Source organism: Syngnathus scovelli, chromosome 4, assembly GCF_024217435.2.
Source record: "Syngnathus scovelli strain Florida chromosome 4, RoL_Ssco_1.2, whole genome shotgun sequence".
Lineage (NCBI taxonomy): Eukaryota > Metazoa > Chordata > Actinopteri > Syngnathiformes > Syngnathidae > Syngnathus > Syngnathus scovelli.
The window spans coordinates 9,403,240-9,424,395 of record NC_090850.1 but is presented as its reverse complement, the minus strand read 5'-3'; the positions used below and the strand labels follow the sequence as shown (position 1 = coordinate 9,424,395).

General features: G+C 40.0%; 2 protein-coding genes across 2 annotated transcripts in view; one reads left to right on the top strand and one right to left on the bottom strand.

The window, feature by feature from the left end:
* Positions 1-3,762, top strand: part of LOC125967050 (homeobox protein aristaless-like 4) — a 22,194-nt gene extending 18,432 nt beyond the window's left edge. The window contains exon 4 of the mRNA XM_049717738.2: positions 25-3,762. Coding sequence (XP_049573695.1) covers positions 25-345 — 321 coding nt within the window. The 3' untranslated portion in view covers positions 346-3,762. The remainder of the gene's footprint in view (positions 1-24) is intronic.
* On the bottom strand, positions 2,952-21,156 carry ext2 (exostosin glycosyltransferase 2). The gene is made up of 15 exons (XM_049717726.2): positions 21,020-21,156; positions 20,037-20,379; positions 19,740-19,963; positions 18,982-19,071; positions 18,090-18,206; positions 17,562-17,757; positions 17,340-17,479; positions 17,163-17,256; positions 13,332-13,463; positions 9,208-9,397; positions 6,761-6,927; positions 5,846-5,989; positions 5,365-5,493; positions 4,811-4,893; positions 2,952-4,067 (listed from the first exon to the last, which is right to left on the bottom strand). Exons 2-15 carry the CDS (start codon positions 20,349-20,351, stop codon positions 3,929-3,931), a joined length of 2,160 nt encoding a protein of 719 aa, XP_049573683.1. The 5' UTR covers positions 20,352-20,379; positions 21,020-21,156; the 3' UTR covers positions 2,952-3,928.

Genomic DNA, 21,156 nt, shown 5'->3' with positions numbered 1-21,156 from the left:
ATGTTTTATTTCTTTTTGCTTCAGATTCAGAACCCATCCTGGATTAGCGGCAGCAGCGCAGCGTCACCTGTGCCAGGCTGCGTGGTGCCCTGTGACACGGTGACCCCATGCATGACCCCTCACCCCCACTCAGCCAGCGGGGTGTCCGAGTTCCTGGGTGTTCCCAGCCCCGGAGGTCACATGGGCCAAGCTCACATGGGCAGCCTGTTCGGAGGATCTCCCGGCATGGCTACGGGGCTCAACGCGTATGATCTCAACATGGACCCTGACCGCAAGTCCTCGAGTATCGCCTCTCTGCGTATGAAGGCTAAAGAGCACAGTGCAGCCATATCTTGGGCCTCATGATGTGTCAAAGCCAAAGGGGACGATCTTTATCTCCCTGTTGATGTCCGAGCCAGCCTGGAGTGGGCTGAAGGCACACAAATAAAAATCTACAGGCAACAGTGACTACCTTCATGAAGGCTGCTGACAAATGCAAATGATGAAGCAATTATTCAGAATGACTTGAAGTGGACTTTGTGGAGTGGGAGACAACTCTGTGCCGTTAGAGTGCAGTATTGGTGTTTTTTGTTTTGTTTTTTTAACTACTTCATGCACTTATTTTGCTAAAATACAGGAAGGTTTGTTTGTACAGTGCTTTCAGTGAGTTCGGGTGCTCTTTTATTCTTACTTCACTATTTAAAATTTGCTTCAAAATCAAGTATCTAGACAGGCTAAATTTCAGATTTAATTTAAAACAGTAGCAACAACAGCTCCCTCGTGTATGATTTTGAATGTTTTTAAACAAGTGTGGATTTCAGAGATTATCATCTTATAAAACCATCAAGCTACAGGAACAAATATGTTGCGTTGGACGGTGGGGCCTCATTCACTTGGTTTTGTTCTATATTATTTTAGTTTTTTTTTTCTTTTTTCTATATTTTAACCATCAACGGTGTCAGGAAACGTACATACTTGTCGCACAGAGTGACATCAATCACAACATAGCAACATAAATTTAAGAGACTAATGGGACTTCATAGGAAATATTACAGCAAAGAAAGTTTGGGGGTTGAGTTTCCCTTTAAAGAGTTGTAATACAAGCATGGCCTTAAATGTTATGTTGCTTTCTACTACTTTTTTTTTTTTTGATGTCATTGGACAGCAATGCACAGAAACTGAGCTTTGTTGCGCCCCTCTTGAAGAATCAGGTTCTTCCACAACAAAGACATTTAAGTATGCATCTTAGCTTTCAGTTCAGAGCAGCTCCCTTCCAAGTCTCCTCTATGCTTGTTTACATCCATCTAATACAGATGCTTCAAGTCCACTGTGGGAAGTCTTATTATTCCCCCAGATGCCTGAGGACAGAAATAGCAGATAACGTTTGCGCTCCTAAATCACTGACACAATGTCAGGTTATGTTCCTTTGTTCGCAAAGATCGCATGACGCCGATACCTTGTTGAAGAGCTTTGGGCACAGTAACCGTTGAAAATTGCCGAAATAGGAACCACATTCTCGGCAGGTGAAAGAAGTGTAGTGCAGGCTATAATCTGTCAGCAGAGCACGTCACACCGGACTTGTTCAAATCACATCCAGTTTTACCCCTTGGTCCAAATCCAAGGCATATGCAGGACATAATCCGGACTGTATAGTCCATATATCAAAAGTGAGAGGATTGGCTTGGATATGTGGACATGGGGGCCCCCTTCGCTTGCTGAGGGCTTGGGCGGAGAGGCTTTCTGCTGTGTTCCGGTGTTCTGGGAAAAGGACAGTGCACACAGCTGTGCTCAGGGGCTAAATGCAAAACAAACATGCCTCACACATGCTTCCCCCTCAGCTGTCATGTCTCTGCTTTCAAAGATCCCCCCCCAACTCCCCTCACGCCGATGCTCTTCGCTTGGCCCTTTGCACAACGTGTCCACAGGTCCAAATCTGCAGAGCCATCACAGAGTTCTCTGGCTCAGGGTCGAGGCGCAGCCAACCCAGGAAATATTTTTAATTAACACTGAGCCCTGGGGAGCCAGCGGGATCTTGTGTCAGGACAGACACACCCGACTGTCTTTGGGCTGCACAGCATCCACAAACAATGTGGACATAAGGTTATGTTTTAATGCATACTCATGTTTGCAATCATCCTGTTTATGGTGGATCAACACGTATACCCCAAAAGGGAATATAGAACATGAGTTGATGGGTAATACCATGCCCCCACTTAGTCTCCTTTTCAAATACTACTGAAGTCATTCAATCAGTACAGGAGTATTTGTGTTATAACTTGTTTTCATGTGTGCAGGAGTCTTGGAGATGATCCGGTCTTTTTTGCTTATCAAGTATTTGTGTTGGTTCCCCTTCTATAGGAATTGATGGCTTTTAAGCCATCATTGCAAGCAAGATGTGTGATGTTTTTGTGTGATTAAAGGTCAATAAGTTATTGTACTTCTTTTTTTAAGAGGTGATCTGCAAATGGAACATTTAATACACTTTGCAATAACTGCATAAGAATAAACGGCAAAAAAGAAGTTTAGAATAATGCTCAATTCCCACTCTCTTTTTTCTCCAGTGTTGAGGAAATCCCCGAATCTTGAAAGTGCTGGTGGATAACATTGTATACCTGCATTTTGTTTCAATACACCAAATACTGTCTCATCCCAAGATCCTTTCAGTACTTTGAAGGGACACAAGTCATGAAATGAGGTTGCACAGCTGGCAAGAGCATGATCCGAAATGAAGATGACAAAAATACGTAGTGCAGTCTTTTGAACTGCTGACATTGAACAGGGCGGATTAGGCAGCCTATATTAACAACAGGTGACAGGCTGTGGCGGCGAGGGCGGGGACAATGTCATGAAGGCTGATTTGGTCTTTCACAGATTCCAAGTACAGGCAGATATTAAAATATAAATAAAATATGCCTAGTTTTTCAACAATTACATACACAATGGAGAAGAATGGGGAGATAACTTAAGCTGACTTGTTTTGGGAGTTTTCATTTTATTTTATAATACAAAGTTAGAATACGCACCAATGACCTCACGGATATCAAAACCAAACATTGCAAGGCAACAGTAACATAATAAAATCTGTAACATCTAATGAATAAAGGATATAAAAGGACATTCAGACACAAAACTCAACCAGATAAATAACATTGCATCAACAATTATACACCAGTTCAGAACATGTCCATACTGTATTCAGTGTTACCTTGCTCATTGCGGTTCAGATATTGAGACTTCACTCTTTTGAGGGTTTTCGTTTGTCTGAACAATAGGTGTCTATGTATGCCCTGCAACTGAGTGGCGACTAGTTCAGGGTGTGGGCCGCCTTTGACCATAGTGAGCGGGGATAGGCTTCAGCACCCCCCGCAAACCTGAACAGAATAAGTGGCGTTGGGACGGGATGAAAAAGAAAAAGTTGACTTCTACTTCACGGTTTTTGCCTATTGGCATTTTGGGGACATAACGCCTGTAATAAACGTGGGACTAGTGATGAACACACGACCAATTTGACATCACATGCACAAAAAAAAAAACCTAGTAGCTCAACATACTAGATTTTTAAAAGCAGTTTAGTCTGGTAACTTGTCTTATCTGCATGAAGCTAACAGAAAAATTAACTATCGGCAAAAAATGACATTTTTTTTTTTACTTCCCAACCCACCAAATTGTTTCAACATGTAAAATGTGGAAAATCAAATAGCTCTACAAATCATTCTTGGAAATTCATAAATGATCCCATATTAACAAGAGATCAGTCAAAGATCTCACATTAGTCATGATTTTAACACATTAGAAAAAAACCCAACCCAAAAGCAATTCATTTAAATTAATGTAAAAGCGGTGAGGGGAACATAAAATCAGAGTGCAGGTCAACAAGACATGATGTCAGAAAAGTCAAGTGCATCTCTGCTGACGCTGTGGTGAGCTCTAAATGCAGATGACATGCGGGTCAGAGGCTGCCGATGTTGGGGAAGCTCTTGAGCTTCTCTGGGAAGTCGTCTTTGTAGAGAACTGGGTCGGCCCGGTGCTCCACCACCTTCAGAGGCATGGTGCCGAAAACTGATGCAAACTTGTTGATGCACTCCGATCTAGTGAGGAAAACAAAAACATTTGGATTGCAAGTGTGCATGTGATGCAATTTGGTATATGTTTCTTCAAAGTTGAACTTGTAGTCAAATCAAGTCAAATTTATTTATATAGCCCTTAATCACAAAAACTTCTCAAAGGGCTTTACATGGCTACAGTTGACAATTATTCCTGACATCTCCAGATCTTAACCCTCGGGAGGGGAAGGAAAAACTCACAAATCCCAAACTGGGGAAAAATGCGAAATCTTGAGAAGAGACCGCAAATGGGAGGATACCCCTTCTCGGACGACCAGGCTGCAATGGATGTCGAGTGGGCAATGTTTAACACACAATAAAAAATAAGGTAATGTAGATGTGTATTTAATCAGAAGAAGAGCTGCAGGAAGACACCCTCAGTCATCATGTCAGCGCCTGGGGAAAGGTGGTCCACCTCAGATCTCGTCTCATGTAGTGAATGGATTTGGATGAGAAATGCTGTCAAGCTCCTCAATTTACTTTAACATGGTCCTTGGCAACAAGATGGAACCAAAATAAACTGACTGTATATATACAGGGCTAAGTAATGATAGCATGAGCATAAAAAGAGCAAATGGGTAATTTTGTTTTTCTGCGAATAACAAAAGACGTGCCCCCCCCCCCCAATAAAAAAGTAAATTGGCTAATGCAAATTTGCGGCGGCTCATTGTTGTGTCCATACAATCAAACAAATGAGCATTCAATTCAGAGTTGGCTAATTGCATTACCTCTCCACCATATGAGTCTGATCCAGGGACAGTCCATCGATGGCTGTACACTCAGGACACTTGAACTTCTTCCTGGGAGTCACCTAAACAAAATCACACCCCCAAATGTCAATCGAGTTTCTAGCTAACAATCGGTCCTGCCTGTTGAAACAAGCCTGAATGCATGTGCAGTGGGAAGAGCGTTGCCTGAGCAGCGATGATGTACAGCTTGGCCTCGGCCAGTGGATTTGTGTTTGCAGTGAAAGACACTAAGAAGCCGTGTGAGACATGGTGCGACAGGGTGAAGGCGTAGGTTGGGTGCGTGCATATTGTGATTTGGTAGCAGTATGCGAGTGTTTCTGTAAGCTTCGAGGGGGAGTTTGACCCTGCCGCTGATAAGGGAGGTTAAGAAAGGACTTGGGGCCCTACACCTGAATGAGGGAGGCCATGCAGTGAAGTGTCGGGGTGACAACTGATGGGACCCAGAGATGTCGGTCCGCTCTGTCTGTCTTCACTTCCACCCCACTTTTTTTATGAGCTAAGAGCCCCCAAACTAGCTGATGAGATGAATGTACCTTAATGGGGGCTTTGCCAGTAATGTTGGCCACAAGAAAGTTCATGGCAATATCTTCACAGTTCATGTGTGCGTCAACCCAGTTCTTGATGTCTCCAGGCATCTTGTATGTGTACAGGTAGTTGAAGTACTGCAACAAAAAGAGGCCCATGAAAATGCCGATTAAAAAGAAAAAAGTGGTCACCGGATGACCCAAGAGTACATAGGTGGGCGTCGCTGCATTAGACTTTGCTTCGAAGCAGCAACTCCGTCAGCTGATAGGAGGTGTGATAACCTTGCCCGACCTGCAACGTTCTGCTCATCCATCAACGTAATCTTGCCTTATAACCTTCAACTGCTCCCCCTACTCCAACCAAATGTCATTTAGTCGCCAGTTAAAATGAAAAACATCCTTCCCAAAACAAGTTACATACGCGTCAGCATTTCTATCATCATTTTCATTACGATGCTAAAACAAAAGTTTGAGTAAAAGTGGAAACTACCTTATGATAAAAGGCAGCGCCCGTTAGAACCATGGAGACCTCATTGGTCCATTCTGACTCGTACTTCCACTTTCCCATTTCATGGTCCCACAAGTGCAGTCGGCCTGGATAACCCACAAGCCTGTCAGGGAACTCCCTCCATACCTGTTGGAGTAGTCAGGACAGAAGCTCAAATCAACAAAGATTGAAGGACGACTTAGTCAAGTATGAATATTAGGATAGACATAATCATTTAGAGTCTGAAGGCTACAAATACTAGGTACTTCCTTCCTTAGAGGTCAACTATACAACACAGTCAGTCAAAAATATTTATGTTCGTAGTTTATGCCAGCACTATGCCATGTTGTTTCAGTGCTGGAATTTTAAGTTTGTTTTGTTAGACTGATTACAAAGACAATAACATCAACATTTAAATAGTTCTAACCAAATCAGGATTCTTTGTTCTAAATTGTATTGTGGCAAGCTTAAGTAAATTGTACCGCTAAGTGGGAACCAGGTTTTTAACAGAAAGGCAAAGGGCAAGGAAAACTGGTGTAAGGCTGAATATAAGTGTAGCAATATTGAGTGGCTTTATAATGAACTAAACTATTATGCTTGAAACTTATAGCCAGTGAGTGTCAACTCTTTTACTGTGCTGCTTCTAATTCCGTGTAATTCTCCTTAAACTGGCTACAATTTTATGAAATTGCTTCTAAATGCAGACAGGTGAGGGCAGGGGACATTTGTAGGCTCTGAGCCCGTCATCATTCCTCACTCATCAAACACAAGCAGCGGGCAGTCAAAGCCTTGTTATATGACTCCAATCTTCTCCGGTAACTTTAATGCCTGAGATCACCAGGAAGTAGTTCCTGGCTCTTACGGAGGTCAGTAGAAACATGGGAAACAATTGGTGTAGGTTGTTTGGAACTTGCTCACCTCATAGCCAAACTGCAGTTCATCAGATGTCAACATGATGATGTCATCATCGATGGCCAACACCGCTTCAGTCTCAATTTCATCGTAGGGGAAAAAACGGTTACTCAGCTTGTTCTCTTTGGTGCGCACAACTTTGAGAGGCACGCCAACCTTAGGCCAAAGAGATTCTGACAAGGAAAAAAACAAAGACTCATTTGGTAACAATAATTATCTAATAAAATCACTTTTACGGAAGAGAACAGTGTCTGTGTTAATGCCATGAACCTTAATAGTCTATGATAATGACGCACCAGCCTCGACACGTTCACGCACAAATATCACTGTACAGATTTGAATGCAACACTTGCACAAACGTTGATCCTGAAACATAGCAGATGAGCTTTCTTGGTGTTAACCACACAGACATGACATTTTACTGCAGCATCTTCTATGTAGAGACCCATCAATAGGCCTCGTCAGAACTCAGCACGGGTACAATTTTGCTCTAACTGCTTTTAAGCAATTAGCGAGTGTGTTTTTTATTTATATATTGCTCATTACAACTGTGCTCAAAGAGTGCAAGCTTTAAGATGTTTAATGACACACTAGTTGGAGTTCACTGTGTGCGTTAAGATGTGACACACTAGTTGGAGTTCACTGTGAAAGTAAACACACAACACAAAGAATTCCAAAATGGATAATGGCTGGACGAATGGATATTTAATCTGTTTGTTTTAGATACTTTGCCAGCTTAAGGTTTGCAATGAAAAGTTTATTGCCCGGCTATCGGTAATTAGCATTAGACATTAGAAGAGGAATTTGCGTTCAAATCTCATAAAAATTCCCATATGCCAATGTCATATCTCTAATTTGTGAAAATGAGTCATATTACCTAAATTGGCAATTTTGTTCTCTCTTTATCTTCCAAGTCATTGTATCTCCAGAAATAAAAGTTTTCCTGAACCAGAATGTAAATGCTCAATTTGAGTAGGTATTGTTAATAAAAAAATAAAAATAACAAAAAATCGGATTTGACGCCTAATTCTGAAAATAGTAACAGTATATGTTTGACTTAATAACAGGATAGGAATCCTATCTTATCGTACAGAATAAGAAGCTAATTTCTTGTATAGAATAGGTGAAATATCCGAAAATAACAAATCCGTGTAAAGTAATTTCAACACTCAAGCCATTAAACTTCCCATGTACTTGAGACCTGAGAGTCCCCTCATTACTTCTAATGGGTCACGCCACTCCAGCCAGGCGCCGCTGACGCCTCTGATGAAAAGGAAACACGCAGCCACGAGAAAGCACTTCAAAGTCTTCTCACTACTTCATTATACAGTATTAGTCAACTCACGGTTGATTTGATTTCTGGTCAAGATCAGAAATGGTGCCAATAGGAGAGTAAGACAGCTTAATGCTACTTTGCTATTTGTACTGCCACGCTAACAAACATTAGAGGTGGAAGAAATCATGAGTTTCTGGTGAAAAATGACAAATACAGCAGTCTGCTGCTGACTTAGATCAGCCATGAAATCCAGACTCATTGCTATGCCAGCGATTAAGTATGGTTAAAGTGTCATCAAGGAAATTTAAGTACATTTCCAAGGCAGGGGAAATCTAAGCAAACTGACAACGAAATGAAATAAATCGTCGAAGAGCGGACCTGATGTTTGGAAAACAAACAAACATTTTTTTAAATAAATGCTTGCAATTTAGTACCAGGGTCCTGGGCGCCTGCTGCTGAGGTCGCACTTTTTTTCTGTTAAATATTTCTTTGGCACTATGTTTGTCATTTCCTGGCTGTTGTATTTCTATGTTTTGAGTTACTAGATAAAAAAAAAAAAAAAAATAAATAAATTACATTGCTGCCAGTGGTGGCCTATTACGTCAGTGTTTTGTGTAGTTCTGGGAATCGTATTCATGTTTTTACAGAGTGAAAACATAAACACGTTTCATTCAGAAATATTTCACATTATAAACATACAATCTTGCAGCCTGGCCCAAATGAGACATTGATGCCAGTTTGGCCGAAGAAATGCAAAAACTCTGATTCTCAGGAAAGCTTGACGTCATTAGCAGGCCCGCAGGACACCAATGGACCAATTGCATTTGGTACTGGCACTGTCAGTTGCACGTGTGTTAACGGCTCTATGTGGTTCTGGTTATTCAAAAGTGATTTAAGGCTGAATGTAAACAAACGATGGTCCCTCCGTGCATCTTCCGCTGTATAAGAGGGATGTTGTGCACGAAGGATACGTCACAGCAAATAAACAAATTTGATCGGACCGCTCATTATAAACCAAGGCTCAGCTATGGTGTGGCTTTTCAGGCTTGGCTCAGATATTAACATTATATTAGGTGTCCGCATGAAACGTGACATTCGCGCTGATATGGTAAACGTGGCAAGCAGTTTACTTGTTCATACACATTTCTGTACTGTAACCTAACGTGAATACACTCACCCTCAGGAGGACTCTTGTTCTGATTGTTCCAAACCACCAGCAACTTAGCCAAGCTAGGAACTTTTGAAATTTCTGTGATGACTCGGAAAAGGCTCTCGACTCGATCGTAGGTCAGCACCACTGCTGTGAACCCAGGTGCTCTTGGTGGGATAAGTGGCAAGAATAAGGGACTGTTTACACTGGACCACTTCTGGATGAGACAAAAGGCAAAGACACATACAAGCAACACAGTTAACACACATTTGTAAACATATTTGGCAGCAAAAGCTCCTATAGTGTAACACGCACGGCAAGGCTCAATTGTAACAGGTTTCAAATGATGGATTCTCTGAGCACGCAACAATGTCTCATGAGGGCTAACAGGCTGGGCAAAGAGCATTGGCCCAGTCCATCATATAAACCTTACAGAAGCAAGAGATCATGACGTGAAGACTAGATATGAATTTACAACAAGGCTGACTGTCCCCTCTTAAATATCTACACGCTTTGTGGTGCTCGAGTGTTCGGGCCGAGAACGGGACGCAAGAAATGAGATGATGTTGACATGTGGAAATCAAGTGAAGTGAGTTTGCCAGGTAGTTAACGACAACTGTCGGACGACCTTCAAAGTTGTCTTTCATTGCTCCCCATTAAAATGGCCTATAAAATGTGGGACTTTCACTGACCCCAACAGGTGAGCTTTCCAAGTTACCAAAAACAGATCATTATCATAAACATCACTTTGACACGGAAAGTTACATTGTCCAACAATACAAATTTATATGATATTCCAACAAAGACAGGGATCACATCAAACTGAAAGTGTTCCGCCTCAGTTGCAGTGAAAATTTGTCAAAAAAGGACAATAAATCTGTGGCATTCTTGAAGTCCATATAAAGTTTGATTCTACGATAATATGGGACCTTCCACAACATTAAGCCAAGTCAAAGACAGCCACAAACCTTTTATACAACATCCGTTACCCATGCACCAGTAAAAATTCCCTTTGCTGGCGAGTGGAAACTTCCCTGTGGTTGTTCTCACATTGTCAAGCAAATAGAGTGAGAGACAATTAAAGTAACACATATACAACACACACATTTAATACAAAAACACTTAAGTCATTCGTCAAACTAAATAAATATAGATTAACAACTTCAGACAGACGTAACAGCTGAATAGTCTTTCCTGATTCATGTTTTTTTTTTTTTTTAAATCTTAGAAATTGATTTTCACATTAAATGAGACAAACTACATTATTGAGAGGATACTAGCTCTTTTTCGAAACATTTTCGGCTAACCTCGAGCTACCCAACAGAGAAAGTAGGCCTTATGCTCAAAAAGCAAGAAGGTTTGGACAAAAGGTCTTAACATATGGCGGGCGCAGTGTCAGTATTATGGCAGTATTTTTTTAATTTTTTTTTTATTGTTTGGCTTGCTTTCAGCATTCATCTACAAATCAATATAAGGCAGAATAATTTTTATGAAAAACTAACAGCAAACCAAAACGTGCACTCCTCACTTTTGAGATGGTTATCAATGCGGAAAAAGTCTCAATTTACTCCACGGCTTAATTGATAGCCAAAACACCGTTGTATAGACCAAAACATCTTAAAGTCTGAGAGGCCTCGGCCTTAAAAGTAAACCCTTTACTCACAAGTCCCAAACAAAAAGCAGCCTGTCCTTCATTCTGAAAACCCAGCATAACAGCACCAGTAATTCTGGAAAATGTGCTTTCAATTACCAGCCTAAAAGACTACATGAGGTGAGGGGGTGGGAGCTCTGGCTGATTTATTTTGTGTTCTGTTCAAGTTCTTCTCACCATTTACTCACGGAATTGATCCCTGAAACACTTCACCTCCAATCTCTGACTGGATCGACCAAAAATCTTTACGTCCAGACAATTAACCTCTAAGTTGGACTCGGGTTGGGGTTCCGAATGAAGTGGAAAATAAAGGGCAAATGTCATGCAAAGGCAGCAATTCTCTACTGAACAACTAATAATTCCATAGAAAGTTATGTGAACAGCACAGTCCTGTACACCTGATAGACTTGGTTCTAAGCACTGAGAAAAACGCACACGTTTTCTCACATTCATGACTCTCTGTGCTGACTTAAGACAAAGATATGGCTGCATTGCCAAGATGTGCGCAGCCACAAACTTTCATGACCACATGAATGCTAAGAACCCACCCTATCATTCACAAACAGACTGCCTCAGACATACAAGAACTTTTTCTCCCACCACAATACAGGCATCCCCTTCATTTAGCACCACTGCTTAGACTTAGGTGTATATCAAAGTCTAATGCACTGCTTGTGTGGTACAAAATAAATATAACAGTGTATGTATGATGCAGAATGTAGTCCAATGGCCCTTAGCTGGTTCACAGAAGCGATCAACTGTGATCCATCTGCATGTGTAAGCAGGTATAACCTATGTTATATCAATTATGTTATGATCAGATTTATTGTTTCTTGTTTAATTTGCTGAAAGTTCCCACTTGGCCTCCCCCCCTCCCAAGTTGATGTATTATCCTGTGTTCTTAATTTTCCGTGTTCATAATTTAAAATAAAATAATAAAAAATCAGTAGTAATCTAGATATAATCCATATTTTTTTCCATATTATTTAACGATATAGAGAAGCTGATTTTTTTAATGTGCAAATATTTACATATAAATATTTTTCAAATTTACTGTTTTGACAAACTGACATAATAATAAAGCGCCATATTATTAAAATCTAGTCTAGATAATCTAGGTAATTGAGACATAATTTATATTTTCTTCCTGTTATTTACCCATATGGAGAAGCAGATTTTCTTTAATGCGCAAACATGTTTACATATAAATATTTTTTAAATTTACTGTTTTGACAAACTAACATAATAATAAAGCTCCATATAATTAATATGCCAAAACATATTTACTCAAATTCACGAACATAAAAACATAGTTAGTGGAAGATTTTTATGCTTGATTGATTCCTGACTTCTGATAGAGCCCAGCGAGTCTGCTATAATTTGGGTGGAAAAGGGTGAGTTTGAAATTCTACAGTCCAGATCAAAACTTGAAGAAGAAGAAGAGATAGAAGAGAAATGAAAAGAAAGAAACAAAGTAAGAGGAGAAAAAGAAACCCCAAGGAAACAAAAAAAAAAAAACGGAATGTCAAAAAATTTCCTCAGGATGCACCAAGTTTAAAGACTTTGGCTGTAGGTATCAAGGTTCAAAGTCAACGTAAACCATCAAAAACAAATGGAAGAACAACAGTGACATGGCCGAGAAGCTCCTCTAAAATGATGAAAAGCCAAAGAAAATCGGACAGAGATGCTGCCAAGAGGCCTACAGCAACATTAAAGTCATCAGAATATTTTTGGCAAGCACTAACTGTTTACCACATGTGACAATGATTTCTATTCTTCATTCTACAAAGAAAAAAAATCTCTTGGTTTTATTTCAAAAACACTCTCTTACACAAGCGTGTGCGTGTGTGTGTGTGTGTGTGTGTGTGTGTGTGTGTGTGTGTGTGTGTGTGTGTGTGTGTGTGTCCTATGGTTAGATGAGCTCGAGTTTGAATTTATCTATTTCATTCACGGCAGATTACGAAAATATGAGACCGTATGTAAAGTGATGCATGGTGACAGAAGTGTCATGTTGGGGCAATTTTTCTAAAACTGGGTCTTGAGTCACAACTCACAATGGAGTAATTTTGGCTCAGAAGACTTCAAACATCAGAGTAGTTGGGCACTAAAAATTAAGTATCTGGAAGAACGCCGACAAGACATTTGAGCTTTCGGCATGACAGTGATCTAAAGCATACAAGGAAACTGACAAAGAATATTTTCACTAGAAAACAATTTTTGGGGGAGAAAACAGAAAATCAGCAAAGTGAGTTGATGAGGGCTGAGCACAGGAAATGCTCCGCCATCTTACAGCTTTGGAGTGTCTTAGCAAATATTGCAGTCACTGTTTCAAAATGAGCATGGAAAAAAAAAAAATCTGTAATGAATCAAGTAGTCTAGTTATAGCACGGAAAATGTGCTTGAAAAAAATAAAATCCACATTCTTTGCTTGAATCAATATTTACATTTAGGCCCATCTTATCACAATGCATGTAAACATCAAGATTGCACAGTTACATACCACAACAGTTGGATTGTTCCACTGCTCATATGTATTTGCGGCATATGGGTAGATGCGGTCATTGATGATCTGGAGCGTAGTCAAACCAATGGCCTTCATGGAGCTGAAATAGGCTTCCCAGAACCAGCGTGCCTGCAAACAAAAACGGAACGCTTCAAATTTTATGACAAAAAGATCACTAGTGGTATCCCAATTGCATAGATGTTTTTTCTCCTCAAATCAAATACATATATATACAACTCATTACATGGTACAGTAGTTTGCACATGACGAAGGAAAAAAACCAAAGGGTGAACATTTTTTTCCGATTACAAGTTTTTAAGGTCCTCTTCCCCTGCATTTTTAAAGAAAGGCAAGCAATAAATTAATGTGTATTATAATAAACAAAAATTATTATCCATCAATAATATACTTTTAATATTATACTTTTATAGGTCAGACTTGTGCTAAAATAAAGGCGACGGAACCATGAATTATATGATATATCTACTTCAATTAGTGGTGTTACTTTGCACTGTTTTGCTTTCACAACAACAACATTAACAAGTCAGCGAGTCATAAATCTCATTACAATGTTAATGCAAACCGATATGCGGTTTCATAAAACAATATGTTACATGTGGACTGGACAGCCTCTGCAATTTGAGAAATGCATTCTACGACATTGGGATGTCAACAGCCATGTTGTCAAAATTAACTACACGACTCCAATGGCCTCTTAACGTTCACCTTCCATGGTTATAAATACCAATGAAGATATACCAACAGACCTTTGACCCTAGCTACTACCTAAAGCCTTGTGGATCAAATATCCTTTAAAACCGAATTTTTGGCTAATTGCCTCAGATCATTTCACTTTTAAATATGTTGATGTTGACAGGGAGAGCCTGAAACTAGAATGTTGTTGTCATAGATAAATCAGTGTGCGGGATTCCAGCCAATATTATACTGAAGCTAAATTAAGAAAAAGAGAAAAAGAATGACTATTAGTCTTTCTGTTCTACTATTAAAAAGCTGTGCTTTAGTGCTAAATATAAAAGAATGCCTTGTTATCTAGAAGTAGTACTGACCAAATATGGTGATTTTATAGCACTATAGAAATGTCAAAATAATTGCCAGTGGAATTACAGGAATACTGTTTTAATATTTCCATTTAATACTAAACATGAACTGATGATTAATCAATAACAATTATAACAGATATTCTTATATTCATATAATTGTATATCTGTTCAATTGTGCATACACTAAATTAAAAAGGCGTACAAAAAAAGGTGTTGGGCTGTTTTGTACAAACAAAAAGAAAAAAGGATCAGTTCGACCCAACTTCTTGGGTCGGTCCGACTTTTCAACTTCTTGGGTCGGTCCGACTTTTCAACCAAAATTGGGTTGTTTTTAACCCAGCATTTTAAGAGTGTAATTAAGGGTCGGAATTTGAGTGATAACAATTTCAATTAAATTTTGGCATTACCTCAGCAAAAAAATCCTATTGATTTTGCAGATTCTTGACCAACACTGAAGTTGCAGTTACTATTAAAAGAGGTCAAGGTTTGTCTTTGTTGTCTCAGTGTTAAATAAAGATGGCTAATTTTATCTGGTCACCATGTGAGTATGGTGCTGTATCATTTAACATGTTAAATACATCTTTTACTTTTAAAGACTGGCGAGGAAAATCCAAAAAGACTTTCAAATCTCCTGGGGGAATCCCAACACTTCATAAATCAGCTGGTGATGAAAGTTTTCTTTTCTAACTGGGAGGAGGATGTAAGAAAACTGTGCTGGCCTGAGGGAATGACCCTCAGCCCTCCAGCTCCCCCATTGCTGCACAAATTTTACGTGCTGGAATGAAAAAGACCCCCCCCCCACACACACACACACACAATTGCAACATTTAATAAACAACTTACCTTTTCTTCCTTATTTAGAACATTGAACAGTCGATAAATCATAATGATTAATAAAAAGAAATTCATGAATTAAGATGCGCATGCAAACACACACACACACACAAACACACACACACACACACACACACACACACACACACACGCACACACGCACACACACACACACACACGCACACACACACACACACACACACACACGCACACACGCACAAAACTCATTGCAAACATTGTTAATAAAGAGTTACGGGTAGTAGCGAACCAAAGCACGAAGTTCAAGAGCCCCCTCTCTTTAACCATTTAAATCATTAGAGAAGAGGTCAAAGTCATGAGCAGAAACAGTTGGGAGTACAGAAGTCTTTGTTTAAGTCTACTTGTCAAGTATGTGACAGATGACTGCACCTATAGCGCAGATCTGCTAGCCACTGAGTGAGCCGTGGCGAGAACCAGGCAATCATTAGTGATTTGGACTTACTTAATCAAAAACAGCAGCCAAACCGCATGTCAGCTGCTCACTGGGAATAATGTTGTGCTACACATTAATTAACACTTGACTTTTACCTGTGGTCTAATGCCTAAATACACTCATTTCTTTTGTTCCAACTCAGCGTATTTAAAAATTGACATTTTGATTTAAAAAGAAAATCTGTTTTCAATCAAACAGCTTCCATTTCTGATGCGCACAAATTAAAGTTAACTCAAAATTTTTTAAAATTAAGTGATAGGCATCTGTCGCGAGGAACAAGAATTTACCGGTATTGGCTTGAAATGATATATTTTGCCTATTCCTACATACATGACAACTGATGACTGACAACAACTAACCACAAGATGATAATGAATCTTTCCAAAGAAAAGCAATTTTGGTCACCAATACAAATGAAGTGTAAACAACTTCTATTAAATTGTTTCCTAATATTACATAATTTAAAAAGTAAAAACCTATGTGTCAAACATTTAGGCACATTTTCCGGTGCTATTGAATAAGAAAAATTTGTCCAAAAATGTAAATACATTTCCATGTAGCTTCGACAAATCTAATAACAGCTTCAGTCCCGAGACTTGTGAGCCCTCTGCTGGTAAAATTGATAAACTGCAACCATAACAATGCCCAAAATGGAATTTAAAATATGACTAGCAATTCCTTTGCATTGGAATTAAGATGTACACTGTTTCGTTAAGAAACTGGAGAAAGCACTGAGGATTTCACATATCCAATTAACAGACGCTTCAGATGGAAGCTGCTATGCAAGTTAGAACAGATATTTGCAGTTGGGGGGAAAAAAGGTTGTTTTTATGCGTTTGACAGGTGACAGTTTATTGAGTTATTCTCAGTTAACATGGGCCTTGGACAGCAAAATCTTGCCATGTTTCAGATTTTTTTAGATATATTTTGACACCCAACTCACACGGCCCATACTATTAAAAAGAGTACCAGTAGTTTCTGGTGTAATTGGTGAATGGATCAAAGTTGACATGAGGGAATGAAGAGCAGCAAATCTCTTGTTTATTGTGGTGGATACGAATGGAGACATTAGATCAGATGTCTGCTATTCATTTGTGTGGACAAGAAGAATTAAACTGAAAATGTGGTACTAATATCAGTCAGACTTTCTGCTTTGGTATTTAAAGCAACAATATGCAGTGAGTCATTTTTTAATAGCTTTAAACTCATGGTGATGGTACGGCGAAGTGACAGTGAGCGTAGTCACCGTCAGTGGCATAGGTAAGAACCTGTTAAACGAGGCAGGTCACCTCGTGTTGTGTTAGCGCCAGCTTAAGTTCAAAGTTGTTTGCGTCCATTCGCTAAAGCAGATGCCTATCACTAGTATGACACACTGCCTGTCTTGAGTTTTCATTTTCCCTTACTCTGTGAAAATGCAGCTAAATAGAAAGCAAATATGTCAAAAACCACTGTGACAGTTACCTGTCTCTGCATCTCCTCCACTTGTCTGTGCGGAATACTCTTCAAAATGGTGTACATCTCGGAGAGCTTCTCCTCTGGGATAACCACCGATGCTCTGTGCCAGATAACCGACACGACGTAAGTGAGTTGAGTCAAGTTCTTTCATGGTTAATGGAAGATGGTCTGAATTAATCTGACCTTTTCCAGTCAAGAACTTCAGAAAAAGGGAGGATGTAGGAGTCAGCAAGGATGACAGGGACGCAACCAGCTTGCAGCACATCACTGAGAGTAGCCTGACCTAAGCGTGCGCCCCTCAACACCACACAAAAGGAGGATTCCTGCAGACATTGGACAAGCATCATCACCGTGTTTCACATTGACAACTTTCATCTTAAAATCTTTGCATGCAGCTGTATTTACCTGCAGGATCTGCGGGTAGTCAAACACCTGTCCCTTGTGACAACGCTTTCGAGCAGAGGTAGCTCCCTGAGAGAGGTTGCTACACTTGTCCAGAAGGAGTAGAGCCTCGCCATTTTCTTCCTTCAGGCGTTCAAGTTCAGCCCGATATTCACGGTGAATGGCTGTCTGAGATGACAGGATGAAGTAGCGGCGAGGCCTGGAGGAATGAAGACCAGACTCTGAGAATGATTTATCGCAACTACATCACACAACTGCCCCACATTGGCTCAAGATGAAAACTTTACCTCATGGCAGGGTTTATTCACTAAAATGTTTAAGCCATGTGTCAATATAGGTACTCGGAGTGCTCATGTTCATGGTTATCCACGAACCCAAATCATTTTGCATTAAGGCGTTAGATTTTCTGGTCATTTTTCCTGTTCTTGCATCCAATGATTAGCTTGATCTTTGAATCATACTGAACAACTGCATATATTTCACGAAGAGAACCGTAAACTGAGGCACTGCGTACGGTTGCAATGACCTCACCCAGGCTGTCTCTCGGGTAGCTCAACATCAGCAGAGAGGGGGCTGTAAACTGGGATGCTGATGTCGTAACCTTGTCTGTACGTCCATGTGGAGAAACCCCCTCCAGCCAAGAGCGCTCTGAAAAAAAAAAGACCAATCAGTCTTGACTGGAACACTTGAAAAAAAAAAACACAAAGGATTTTAACAGAACTTACTAACAAAATGCCTGCAAAATTGCTCTTTAGGTTACTATCCCTTACATGATTTATGGCCAAGTGCAACTTTGAGTGATGAAGTACTTTTGGTATTCCATTCAACTCAAAATGCAAAGGCAATGCACTGAAGTCCGTCTACACCTGGTTCCAATAAAGTTTCATGCCAAATGGACTCTGGATGAGCTCAGGATATTCCTTACATCTAAAGATATTGTTCATCGTCTCACATTAAACCACCAACCATCCCTTTAATGTAGCGGATATCTATTTGTAGCTATTTGTAAATATATAATTCACCTCCTGGAAATAATTTTTTACATGTGTGTTCTGCTTCGACCGTGTGATCTAGCCAAAATGTCGAGGTCCACACAATCAATCATTTTTGGGGCGCTGTGCCACCTACCTCACGGTCCATTTATAAGATGTCTGTTTTCAAACACAATATCTTGACTGAAGTAGGAGGTCATCCGAGGATGACCCCCCCCCTTCCGCTCAACATAAAAACACATTTAACTTTTTTGCTTATGTTGCACCTCCCAACATGCACTTTGCTTTTCCCTCTAACTCACAAATTGCTTTGTTTGTTCATGACAAATGCTTAAGTAAAGGTTTATTGTTTTCATTTTGTCTTCTACCAGTGCTGCTGAAAATATGATTATACATTTATAAAAAAGAAAGATTGTTTCTGAACAAGCTACCTGTCTCTGGGTACATCCAAAGCAGTGTTGTAGTCTGGTGGGCCCCCTGGCAGCATGTTAAAAAGGAGATGATTCATCCCCTTGTTCCACCTTAAAAAATACATAAATAATAAAAACATAAAAAGACTACTTGATGCAATGATAGATTTACATTATCAAGTTAAAAGAGAAAATCAAATTAATTGATTCACAAAACAATTAAATGCAAGTGTTACTGTCCTATCAAGACAAAAACATTTGAGTGTTGCTCTTGGAGCATGGCCCAAGTTAAATACGAAACACTTCCTTGCTTGAAAGAAAGGAGAAGGTTGATTTTATCCAATAGCACTGGACAGTGGGCTTTGAATGCTATACGATACTAATTAATCACAATCTTCAAGTTTGCCTTGTCTTATTTCAACTGTAATCCTTTCGATAAAGAGAAGATGACGTCGAGGGCAACGAAGAAGATGACGACGATGACATAGCAAGAGGAACAGCAAAAGGAGCAGCTGTCATGGCTGCCAACGTTTGAGTGACTCTCGAACTGCCAAGTCATTGAAGCTCAAAACAAACGCTGACAACACCCGCAAAACCAAACGGGGTCTTGAGTGTTAAGGAGTAACAATACAATCCGAGACCAACAACATGTGCTCCGAATTGAGGGTTTATTTGAAATGCTCGAAACACGCCCTGAAGCCTCGGCACATTTCATACCATCACAACTTGCCCAGTAAAGATGATTTTGATTCAGAAGAATTTAATTACGAGACATTTACCTGGGTAGCATTGCCAAAGCTTGGGCAGTCTCTTTGATTCGCAGGGAGTTCTGATTCAGGACATCAGTCGATGGGATAAAAAGACAAGCCCTGTTGACATCATCAGTGTAAAAGTCACTGTCCGAAATGGCACTGAGAAGGTCATTATATTCTCGAGAAAGTCCAGTGCTGCTGATGGGAACTCCAAGTTCATCAACATATCTCTGCAGCGGGTAGATGTAAACCTAAACAAGAAAAACATAAGAGCAAGATTGAGTCATATAAATGTGGGGTGGATGTGTTTCTCAGGGATTATACCTTAATTCGGTTCTTAGGGTTGTAGCCACATTTATACACATCAAAACAAGTGTGCATGCGACAGCCAAGGTCTCCCCTCTCAGGAATAGGACTGGAGACTTGGAGGCGCACCAGAGGAGCATCTTGAGCACTGTGTTTGTCTACGGTCAACTCAGCTGTGGACTCAAAGGAGTGAGGCCAGAACTGAAACATCCCAGTGGCAATGAGGCCAAGCAACACCACGGAAAAGAGTGTGATATAGTATATACGATGCTTGATTTTCATCCGCGGGATCAGAGGAGGTCCCCGGGAGCTGTATTTGCCAGATGCATACATGGCTGCCTCCTGACTGTCTGCCCAGCCTCTGTAATGACAGTGACAAATATACATTACGTGTGCTGCTAAATAAAGGTTTGTGAAAACGCCTTCAAATAATCATGTCATCAATCTGTAGTCTATTGTACAGTACTAGTTCTCCAGGCACACCCAGAAAGCCATCTAACCTGCTTTTCCCCGAGTTTTGTCAATTGATCTTCGGATTGCTTTTTGAACAAATGTCCAAGTCGTGATATTTAAAAGTAGGACCTGCTCTACGTCATTATTAGTGGCTTATACCTGTAGTTGAATGCTCACTTTGGAAAACCATTTTGTGGCGGATACACACATACATAACTTGATAATACATTTTATAATACAAGTTTACTCCTATACATTTTGTCACTCCTTACTGTGAGACGATCGCGCCTGCTTGTATTCTTTATATTCTTTTACATAAAGCGCTACGAAAAAACACGTTATGTATGGATATGGCAATACAGATATCACACAATTGACTATTTTATTATGTTAGATTTTAGACATGATTATGAATCTGAAAGCTGACGTAGAAAATATAGCTAGTTACATTAGCTTACTAAAGTCATCTTAAAATAAAGCTACCAACAAGAAAAAATATCACAATTGTCTAATTAAGTGTAGACTGCGTCGATGCGTGTTTTACTTACCAAGACGTTCAACAAATGAAATGTTGACTTCCGTGTTAATTCATGATAGCATGCTAGTTTAGCAAAACAACCGACGGGGCCAACCGGAAAACTTTCGTCACTTCCTGTGCACCGCGGATTTCTTCCCTGAGGTGCAG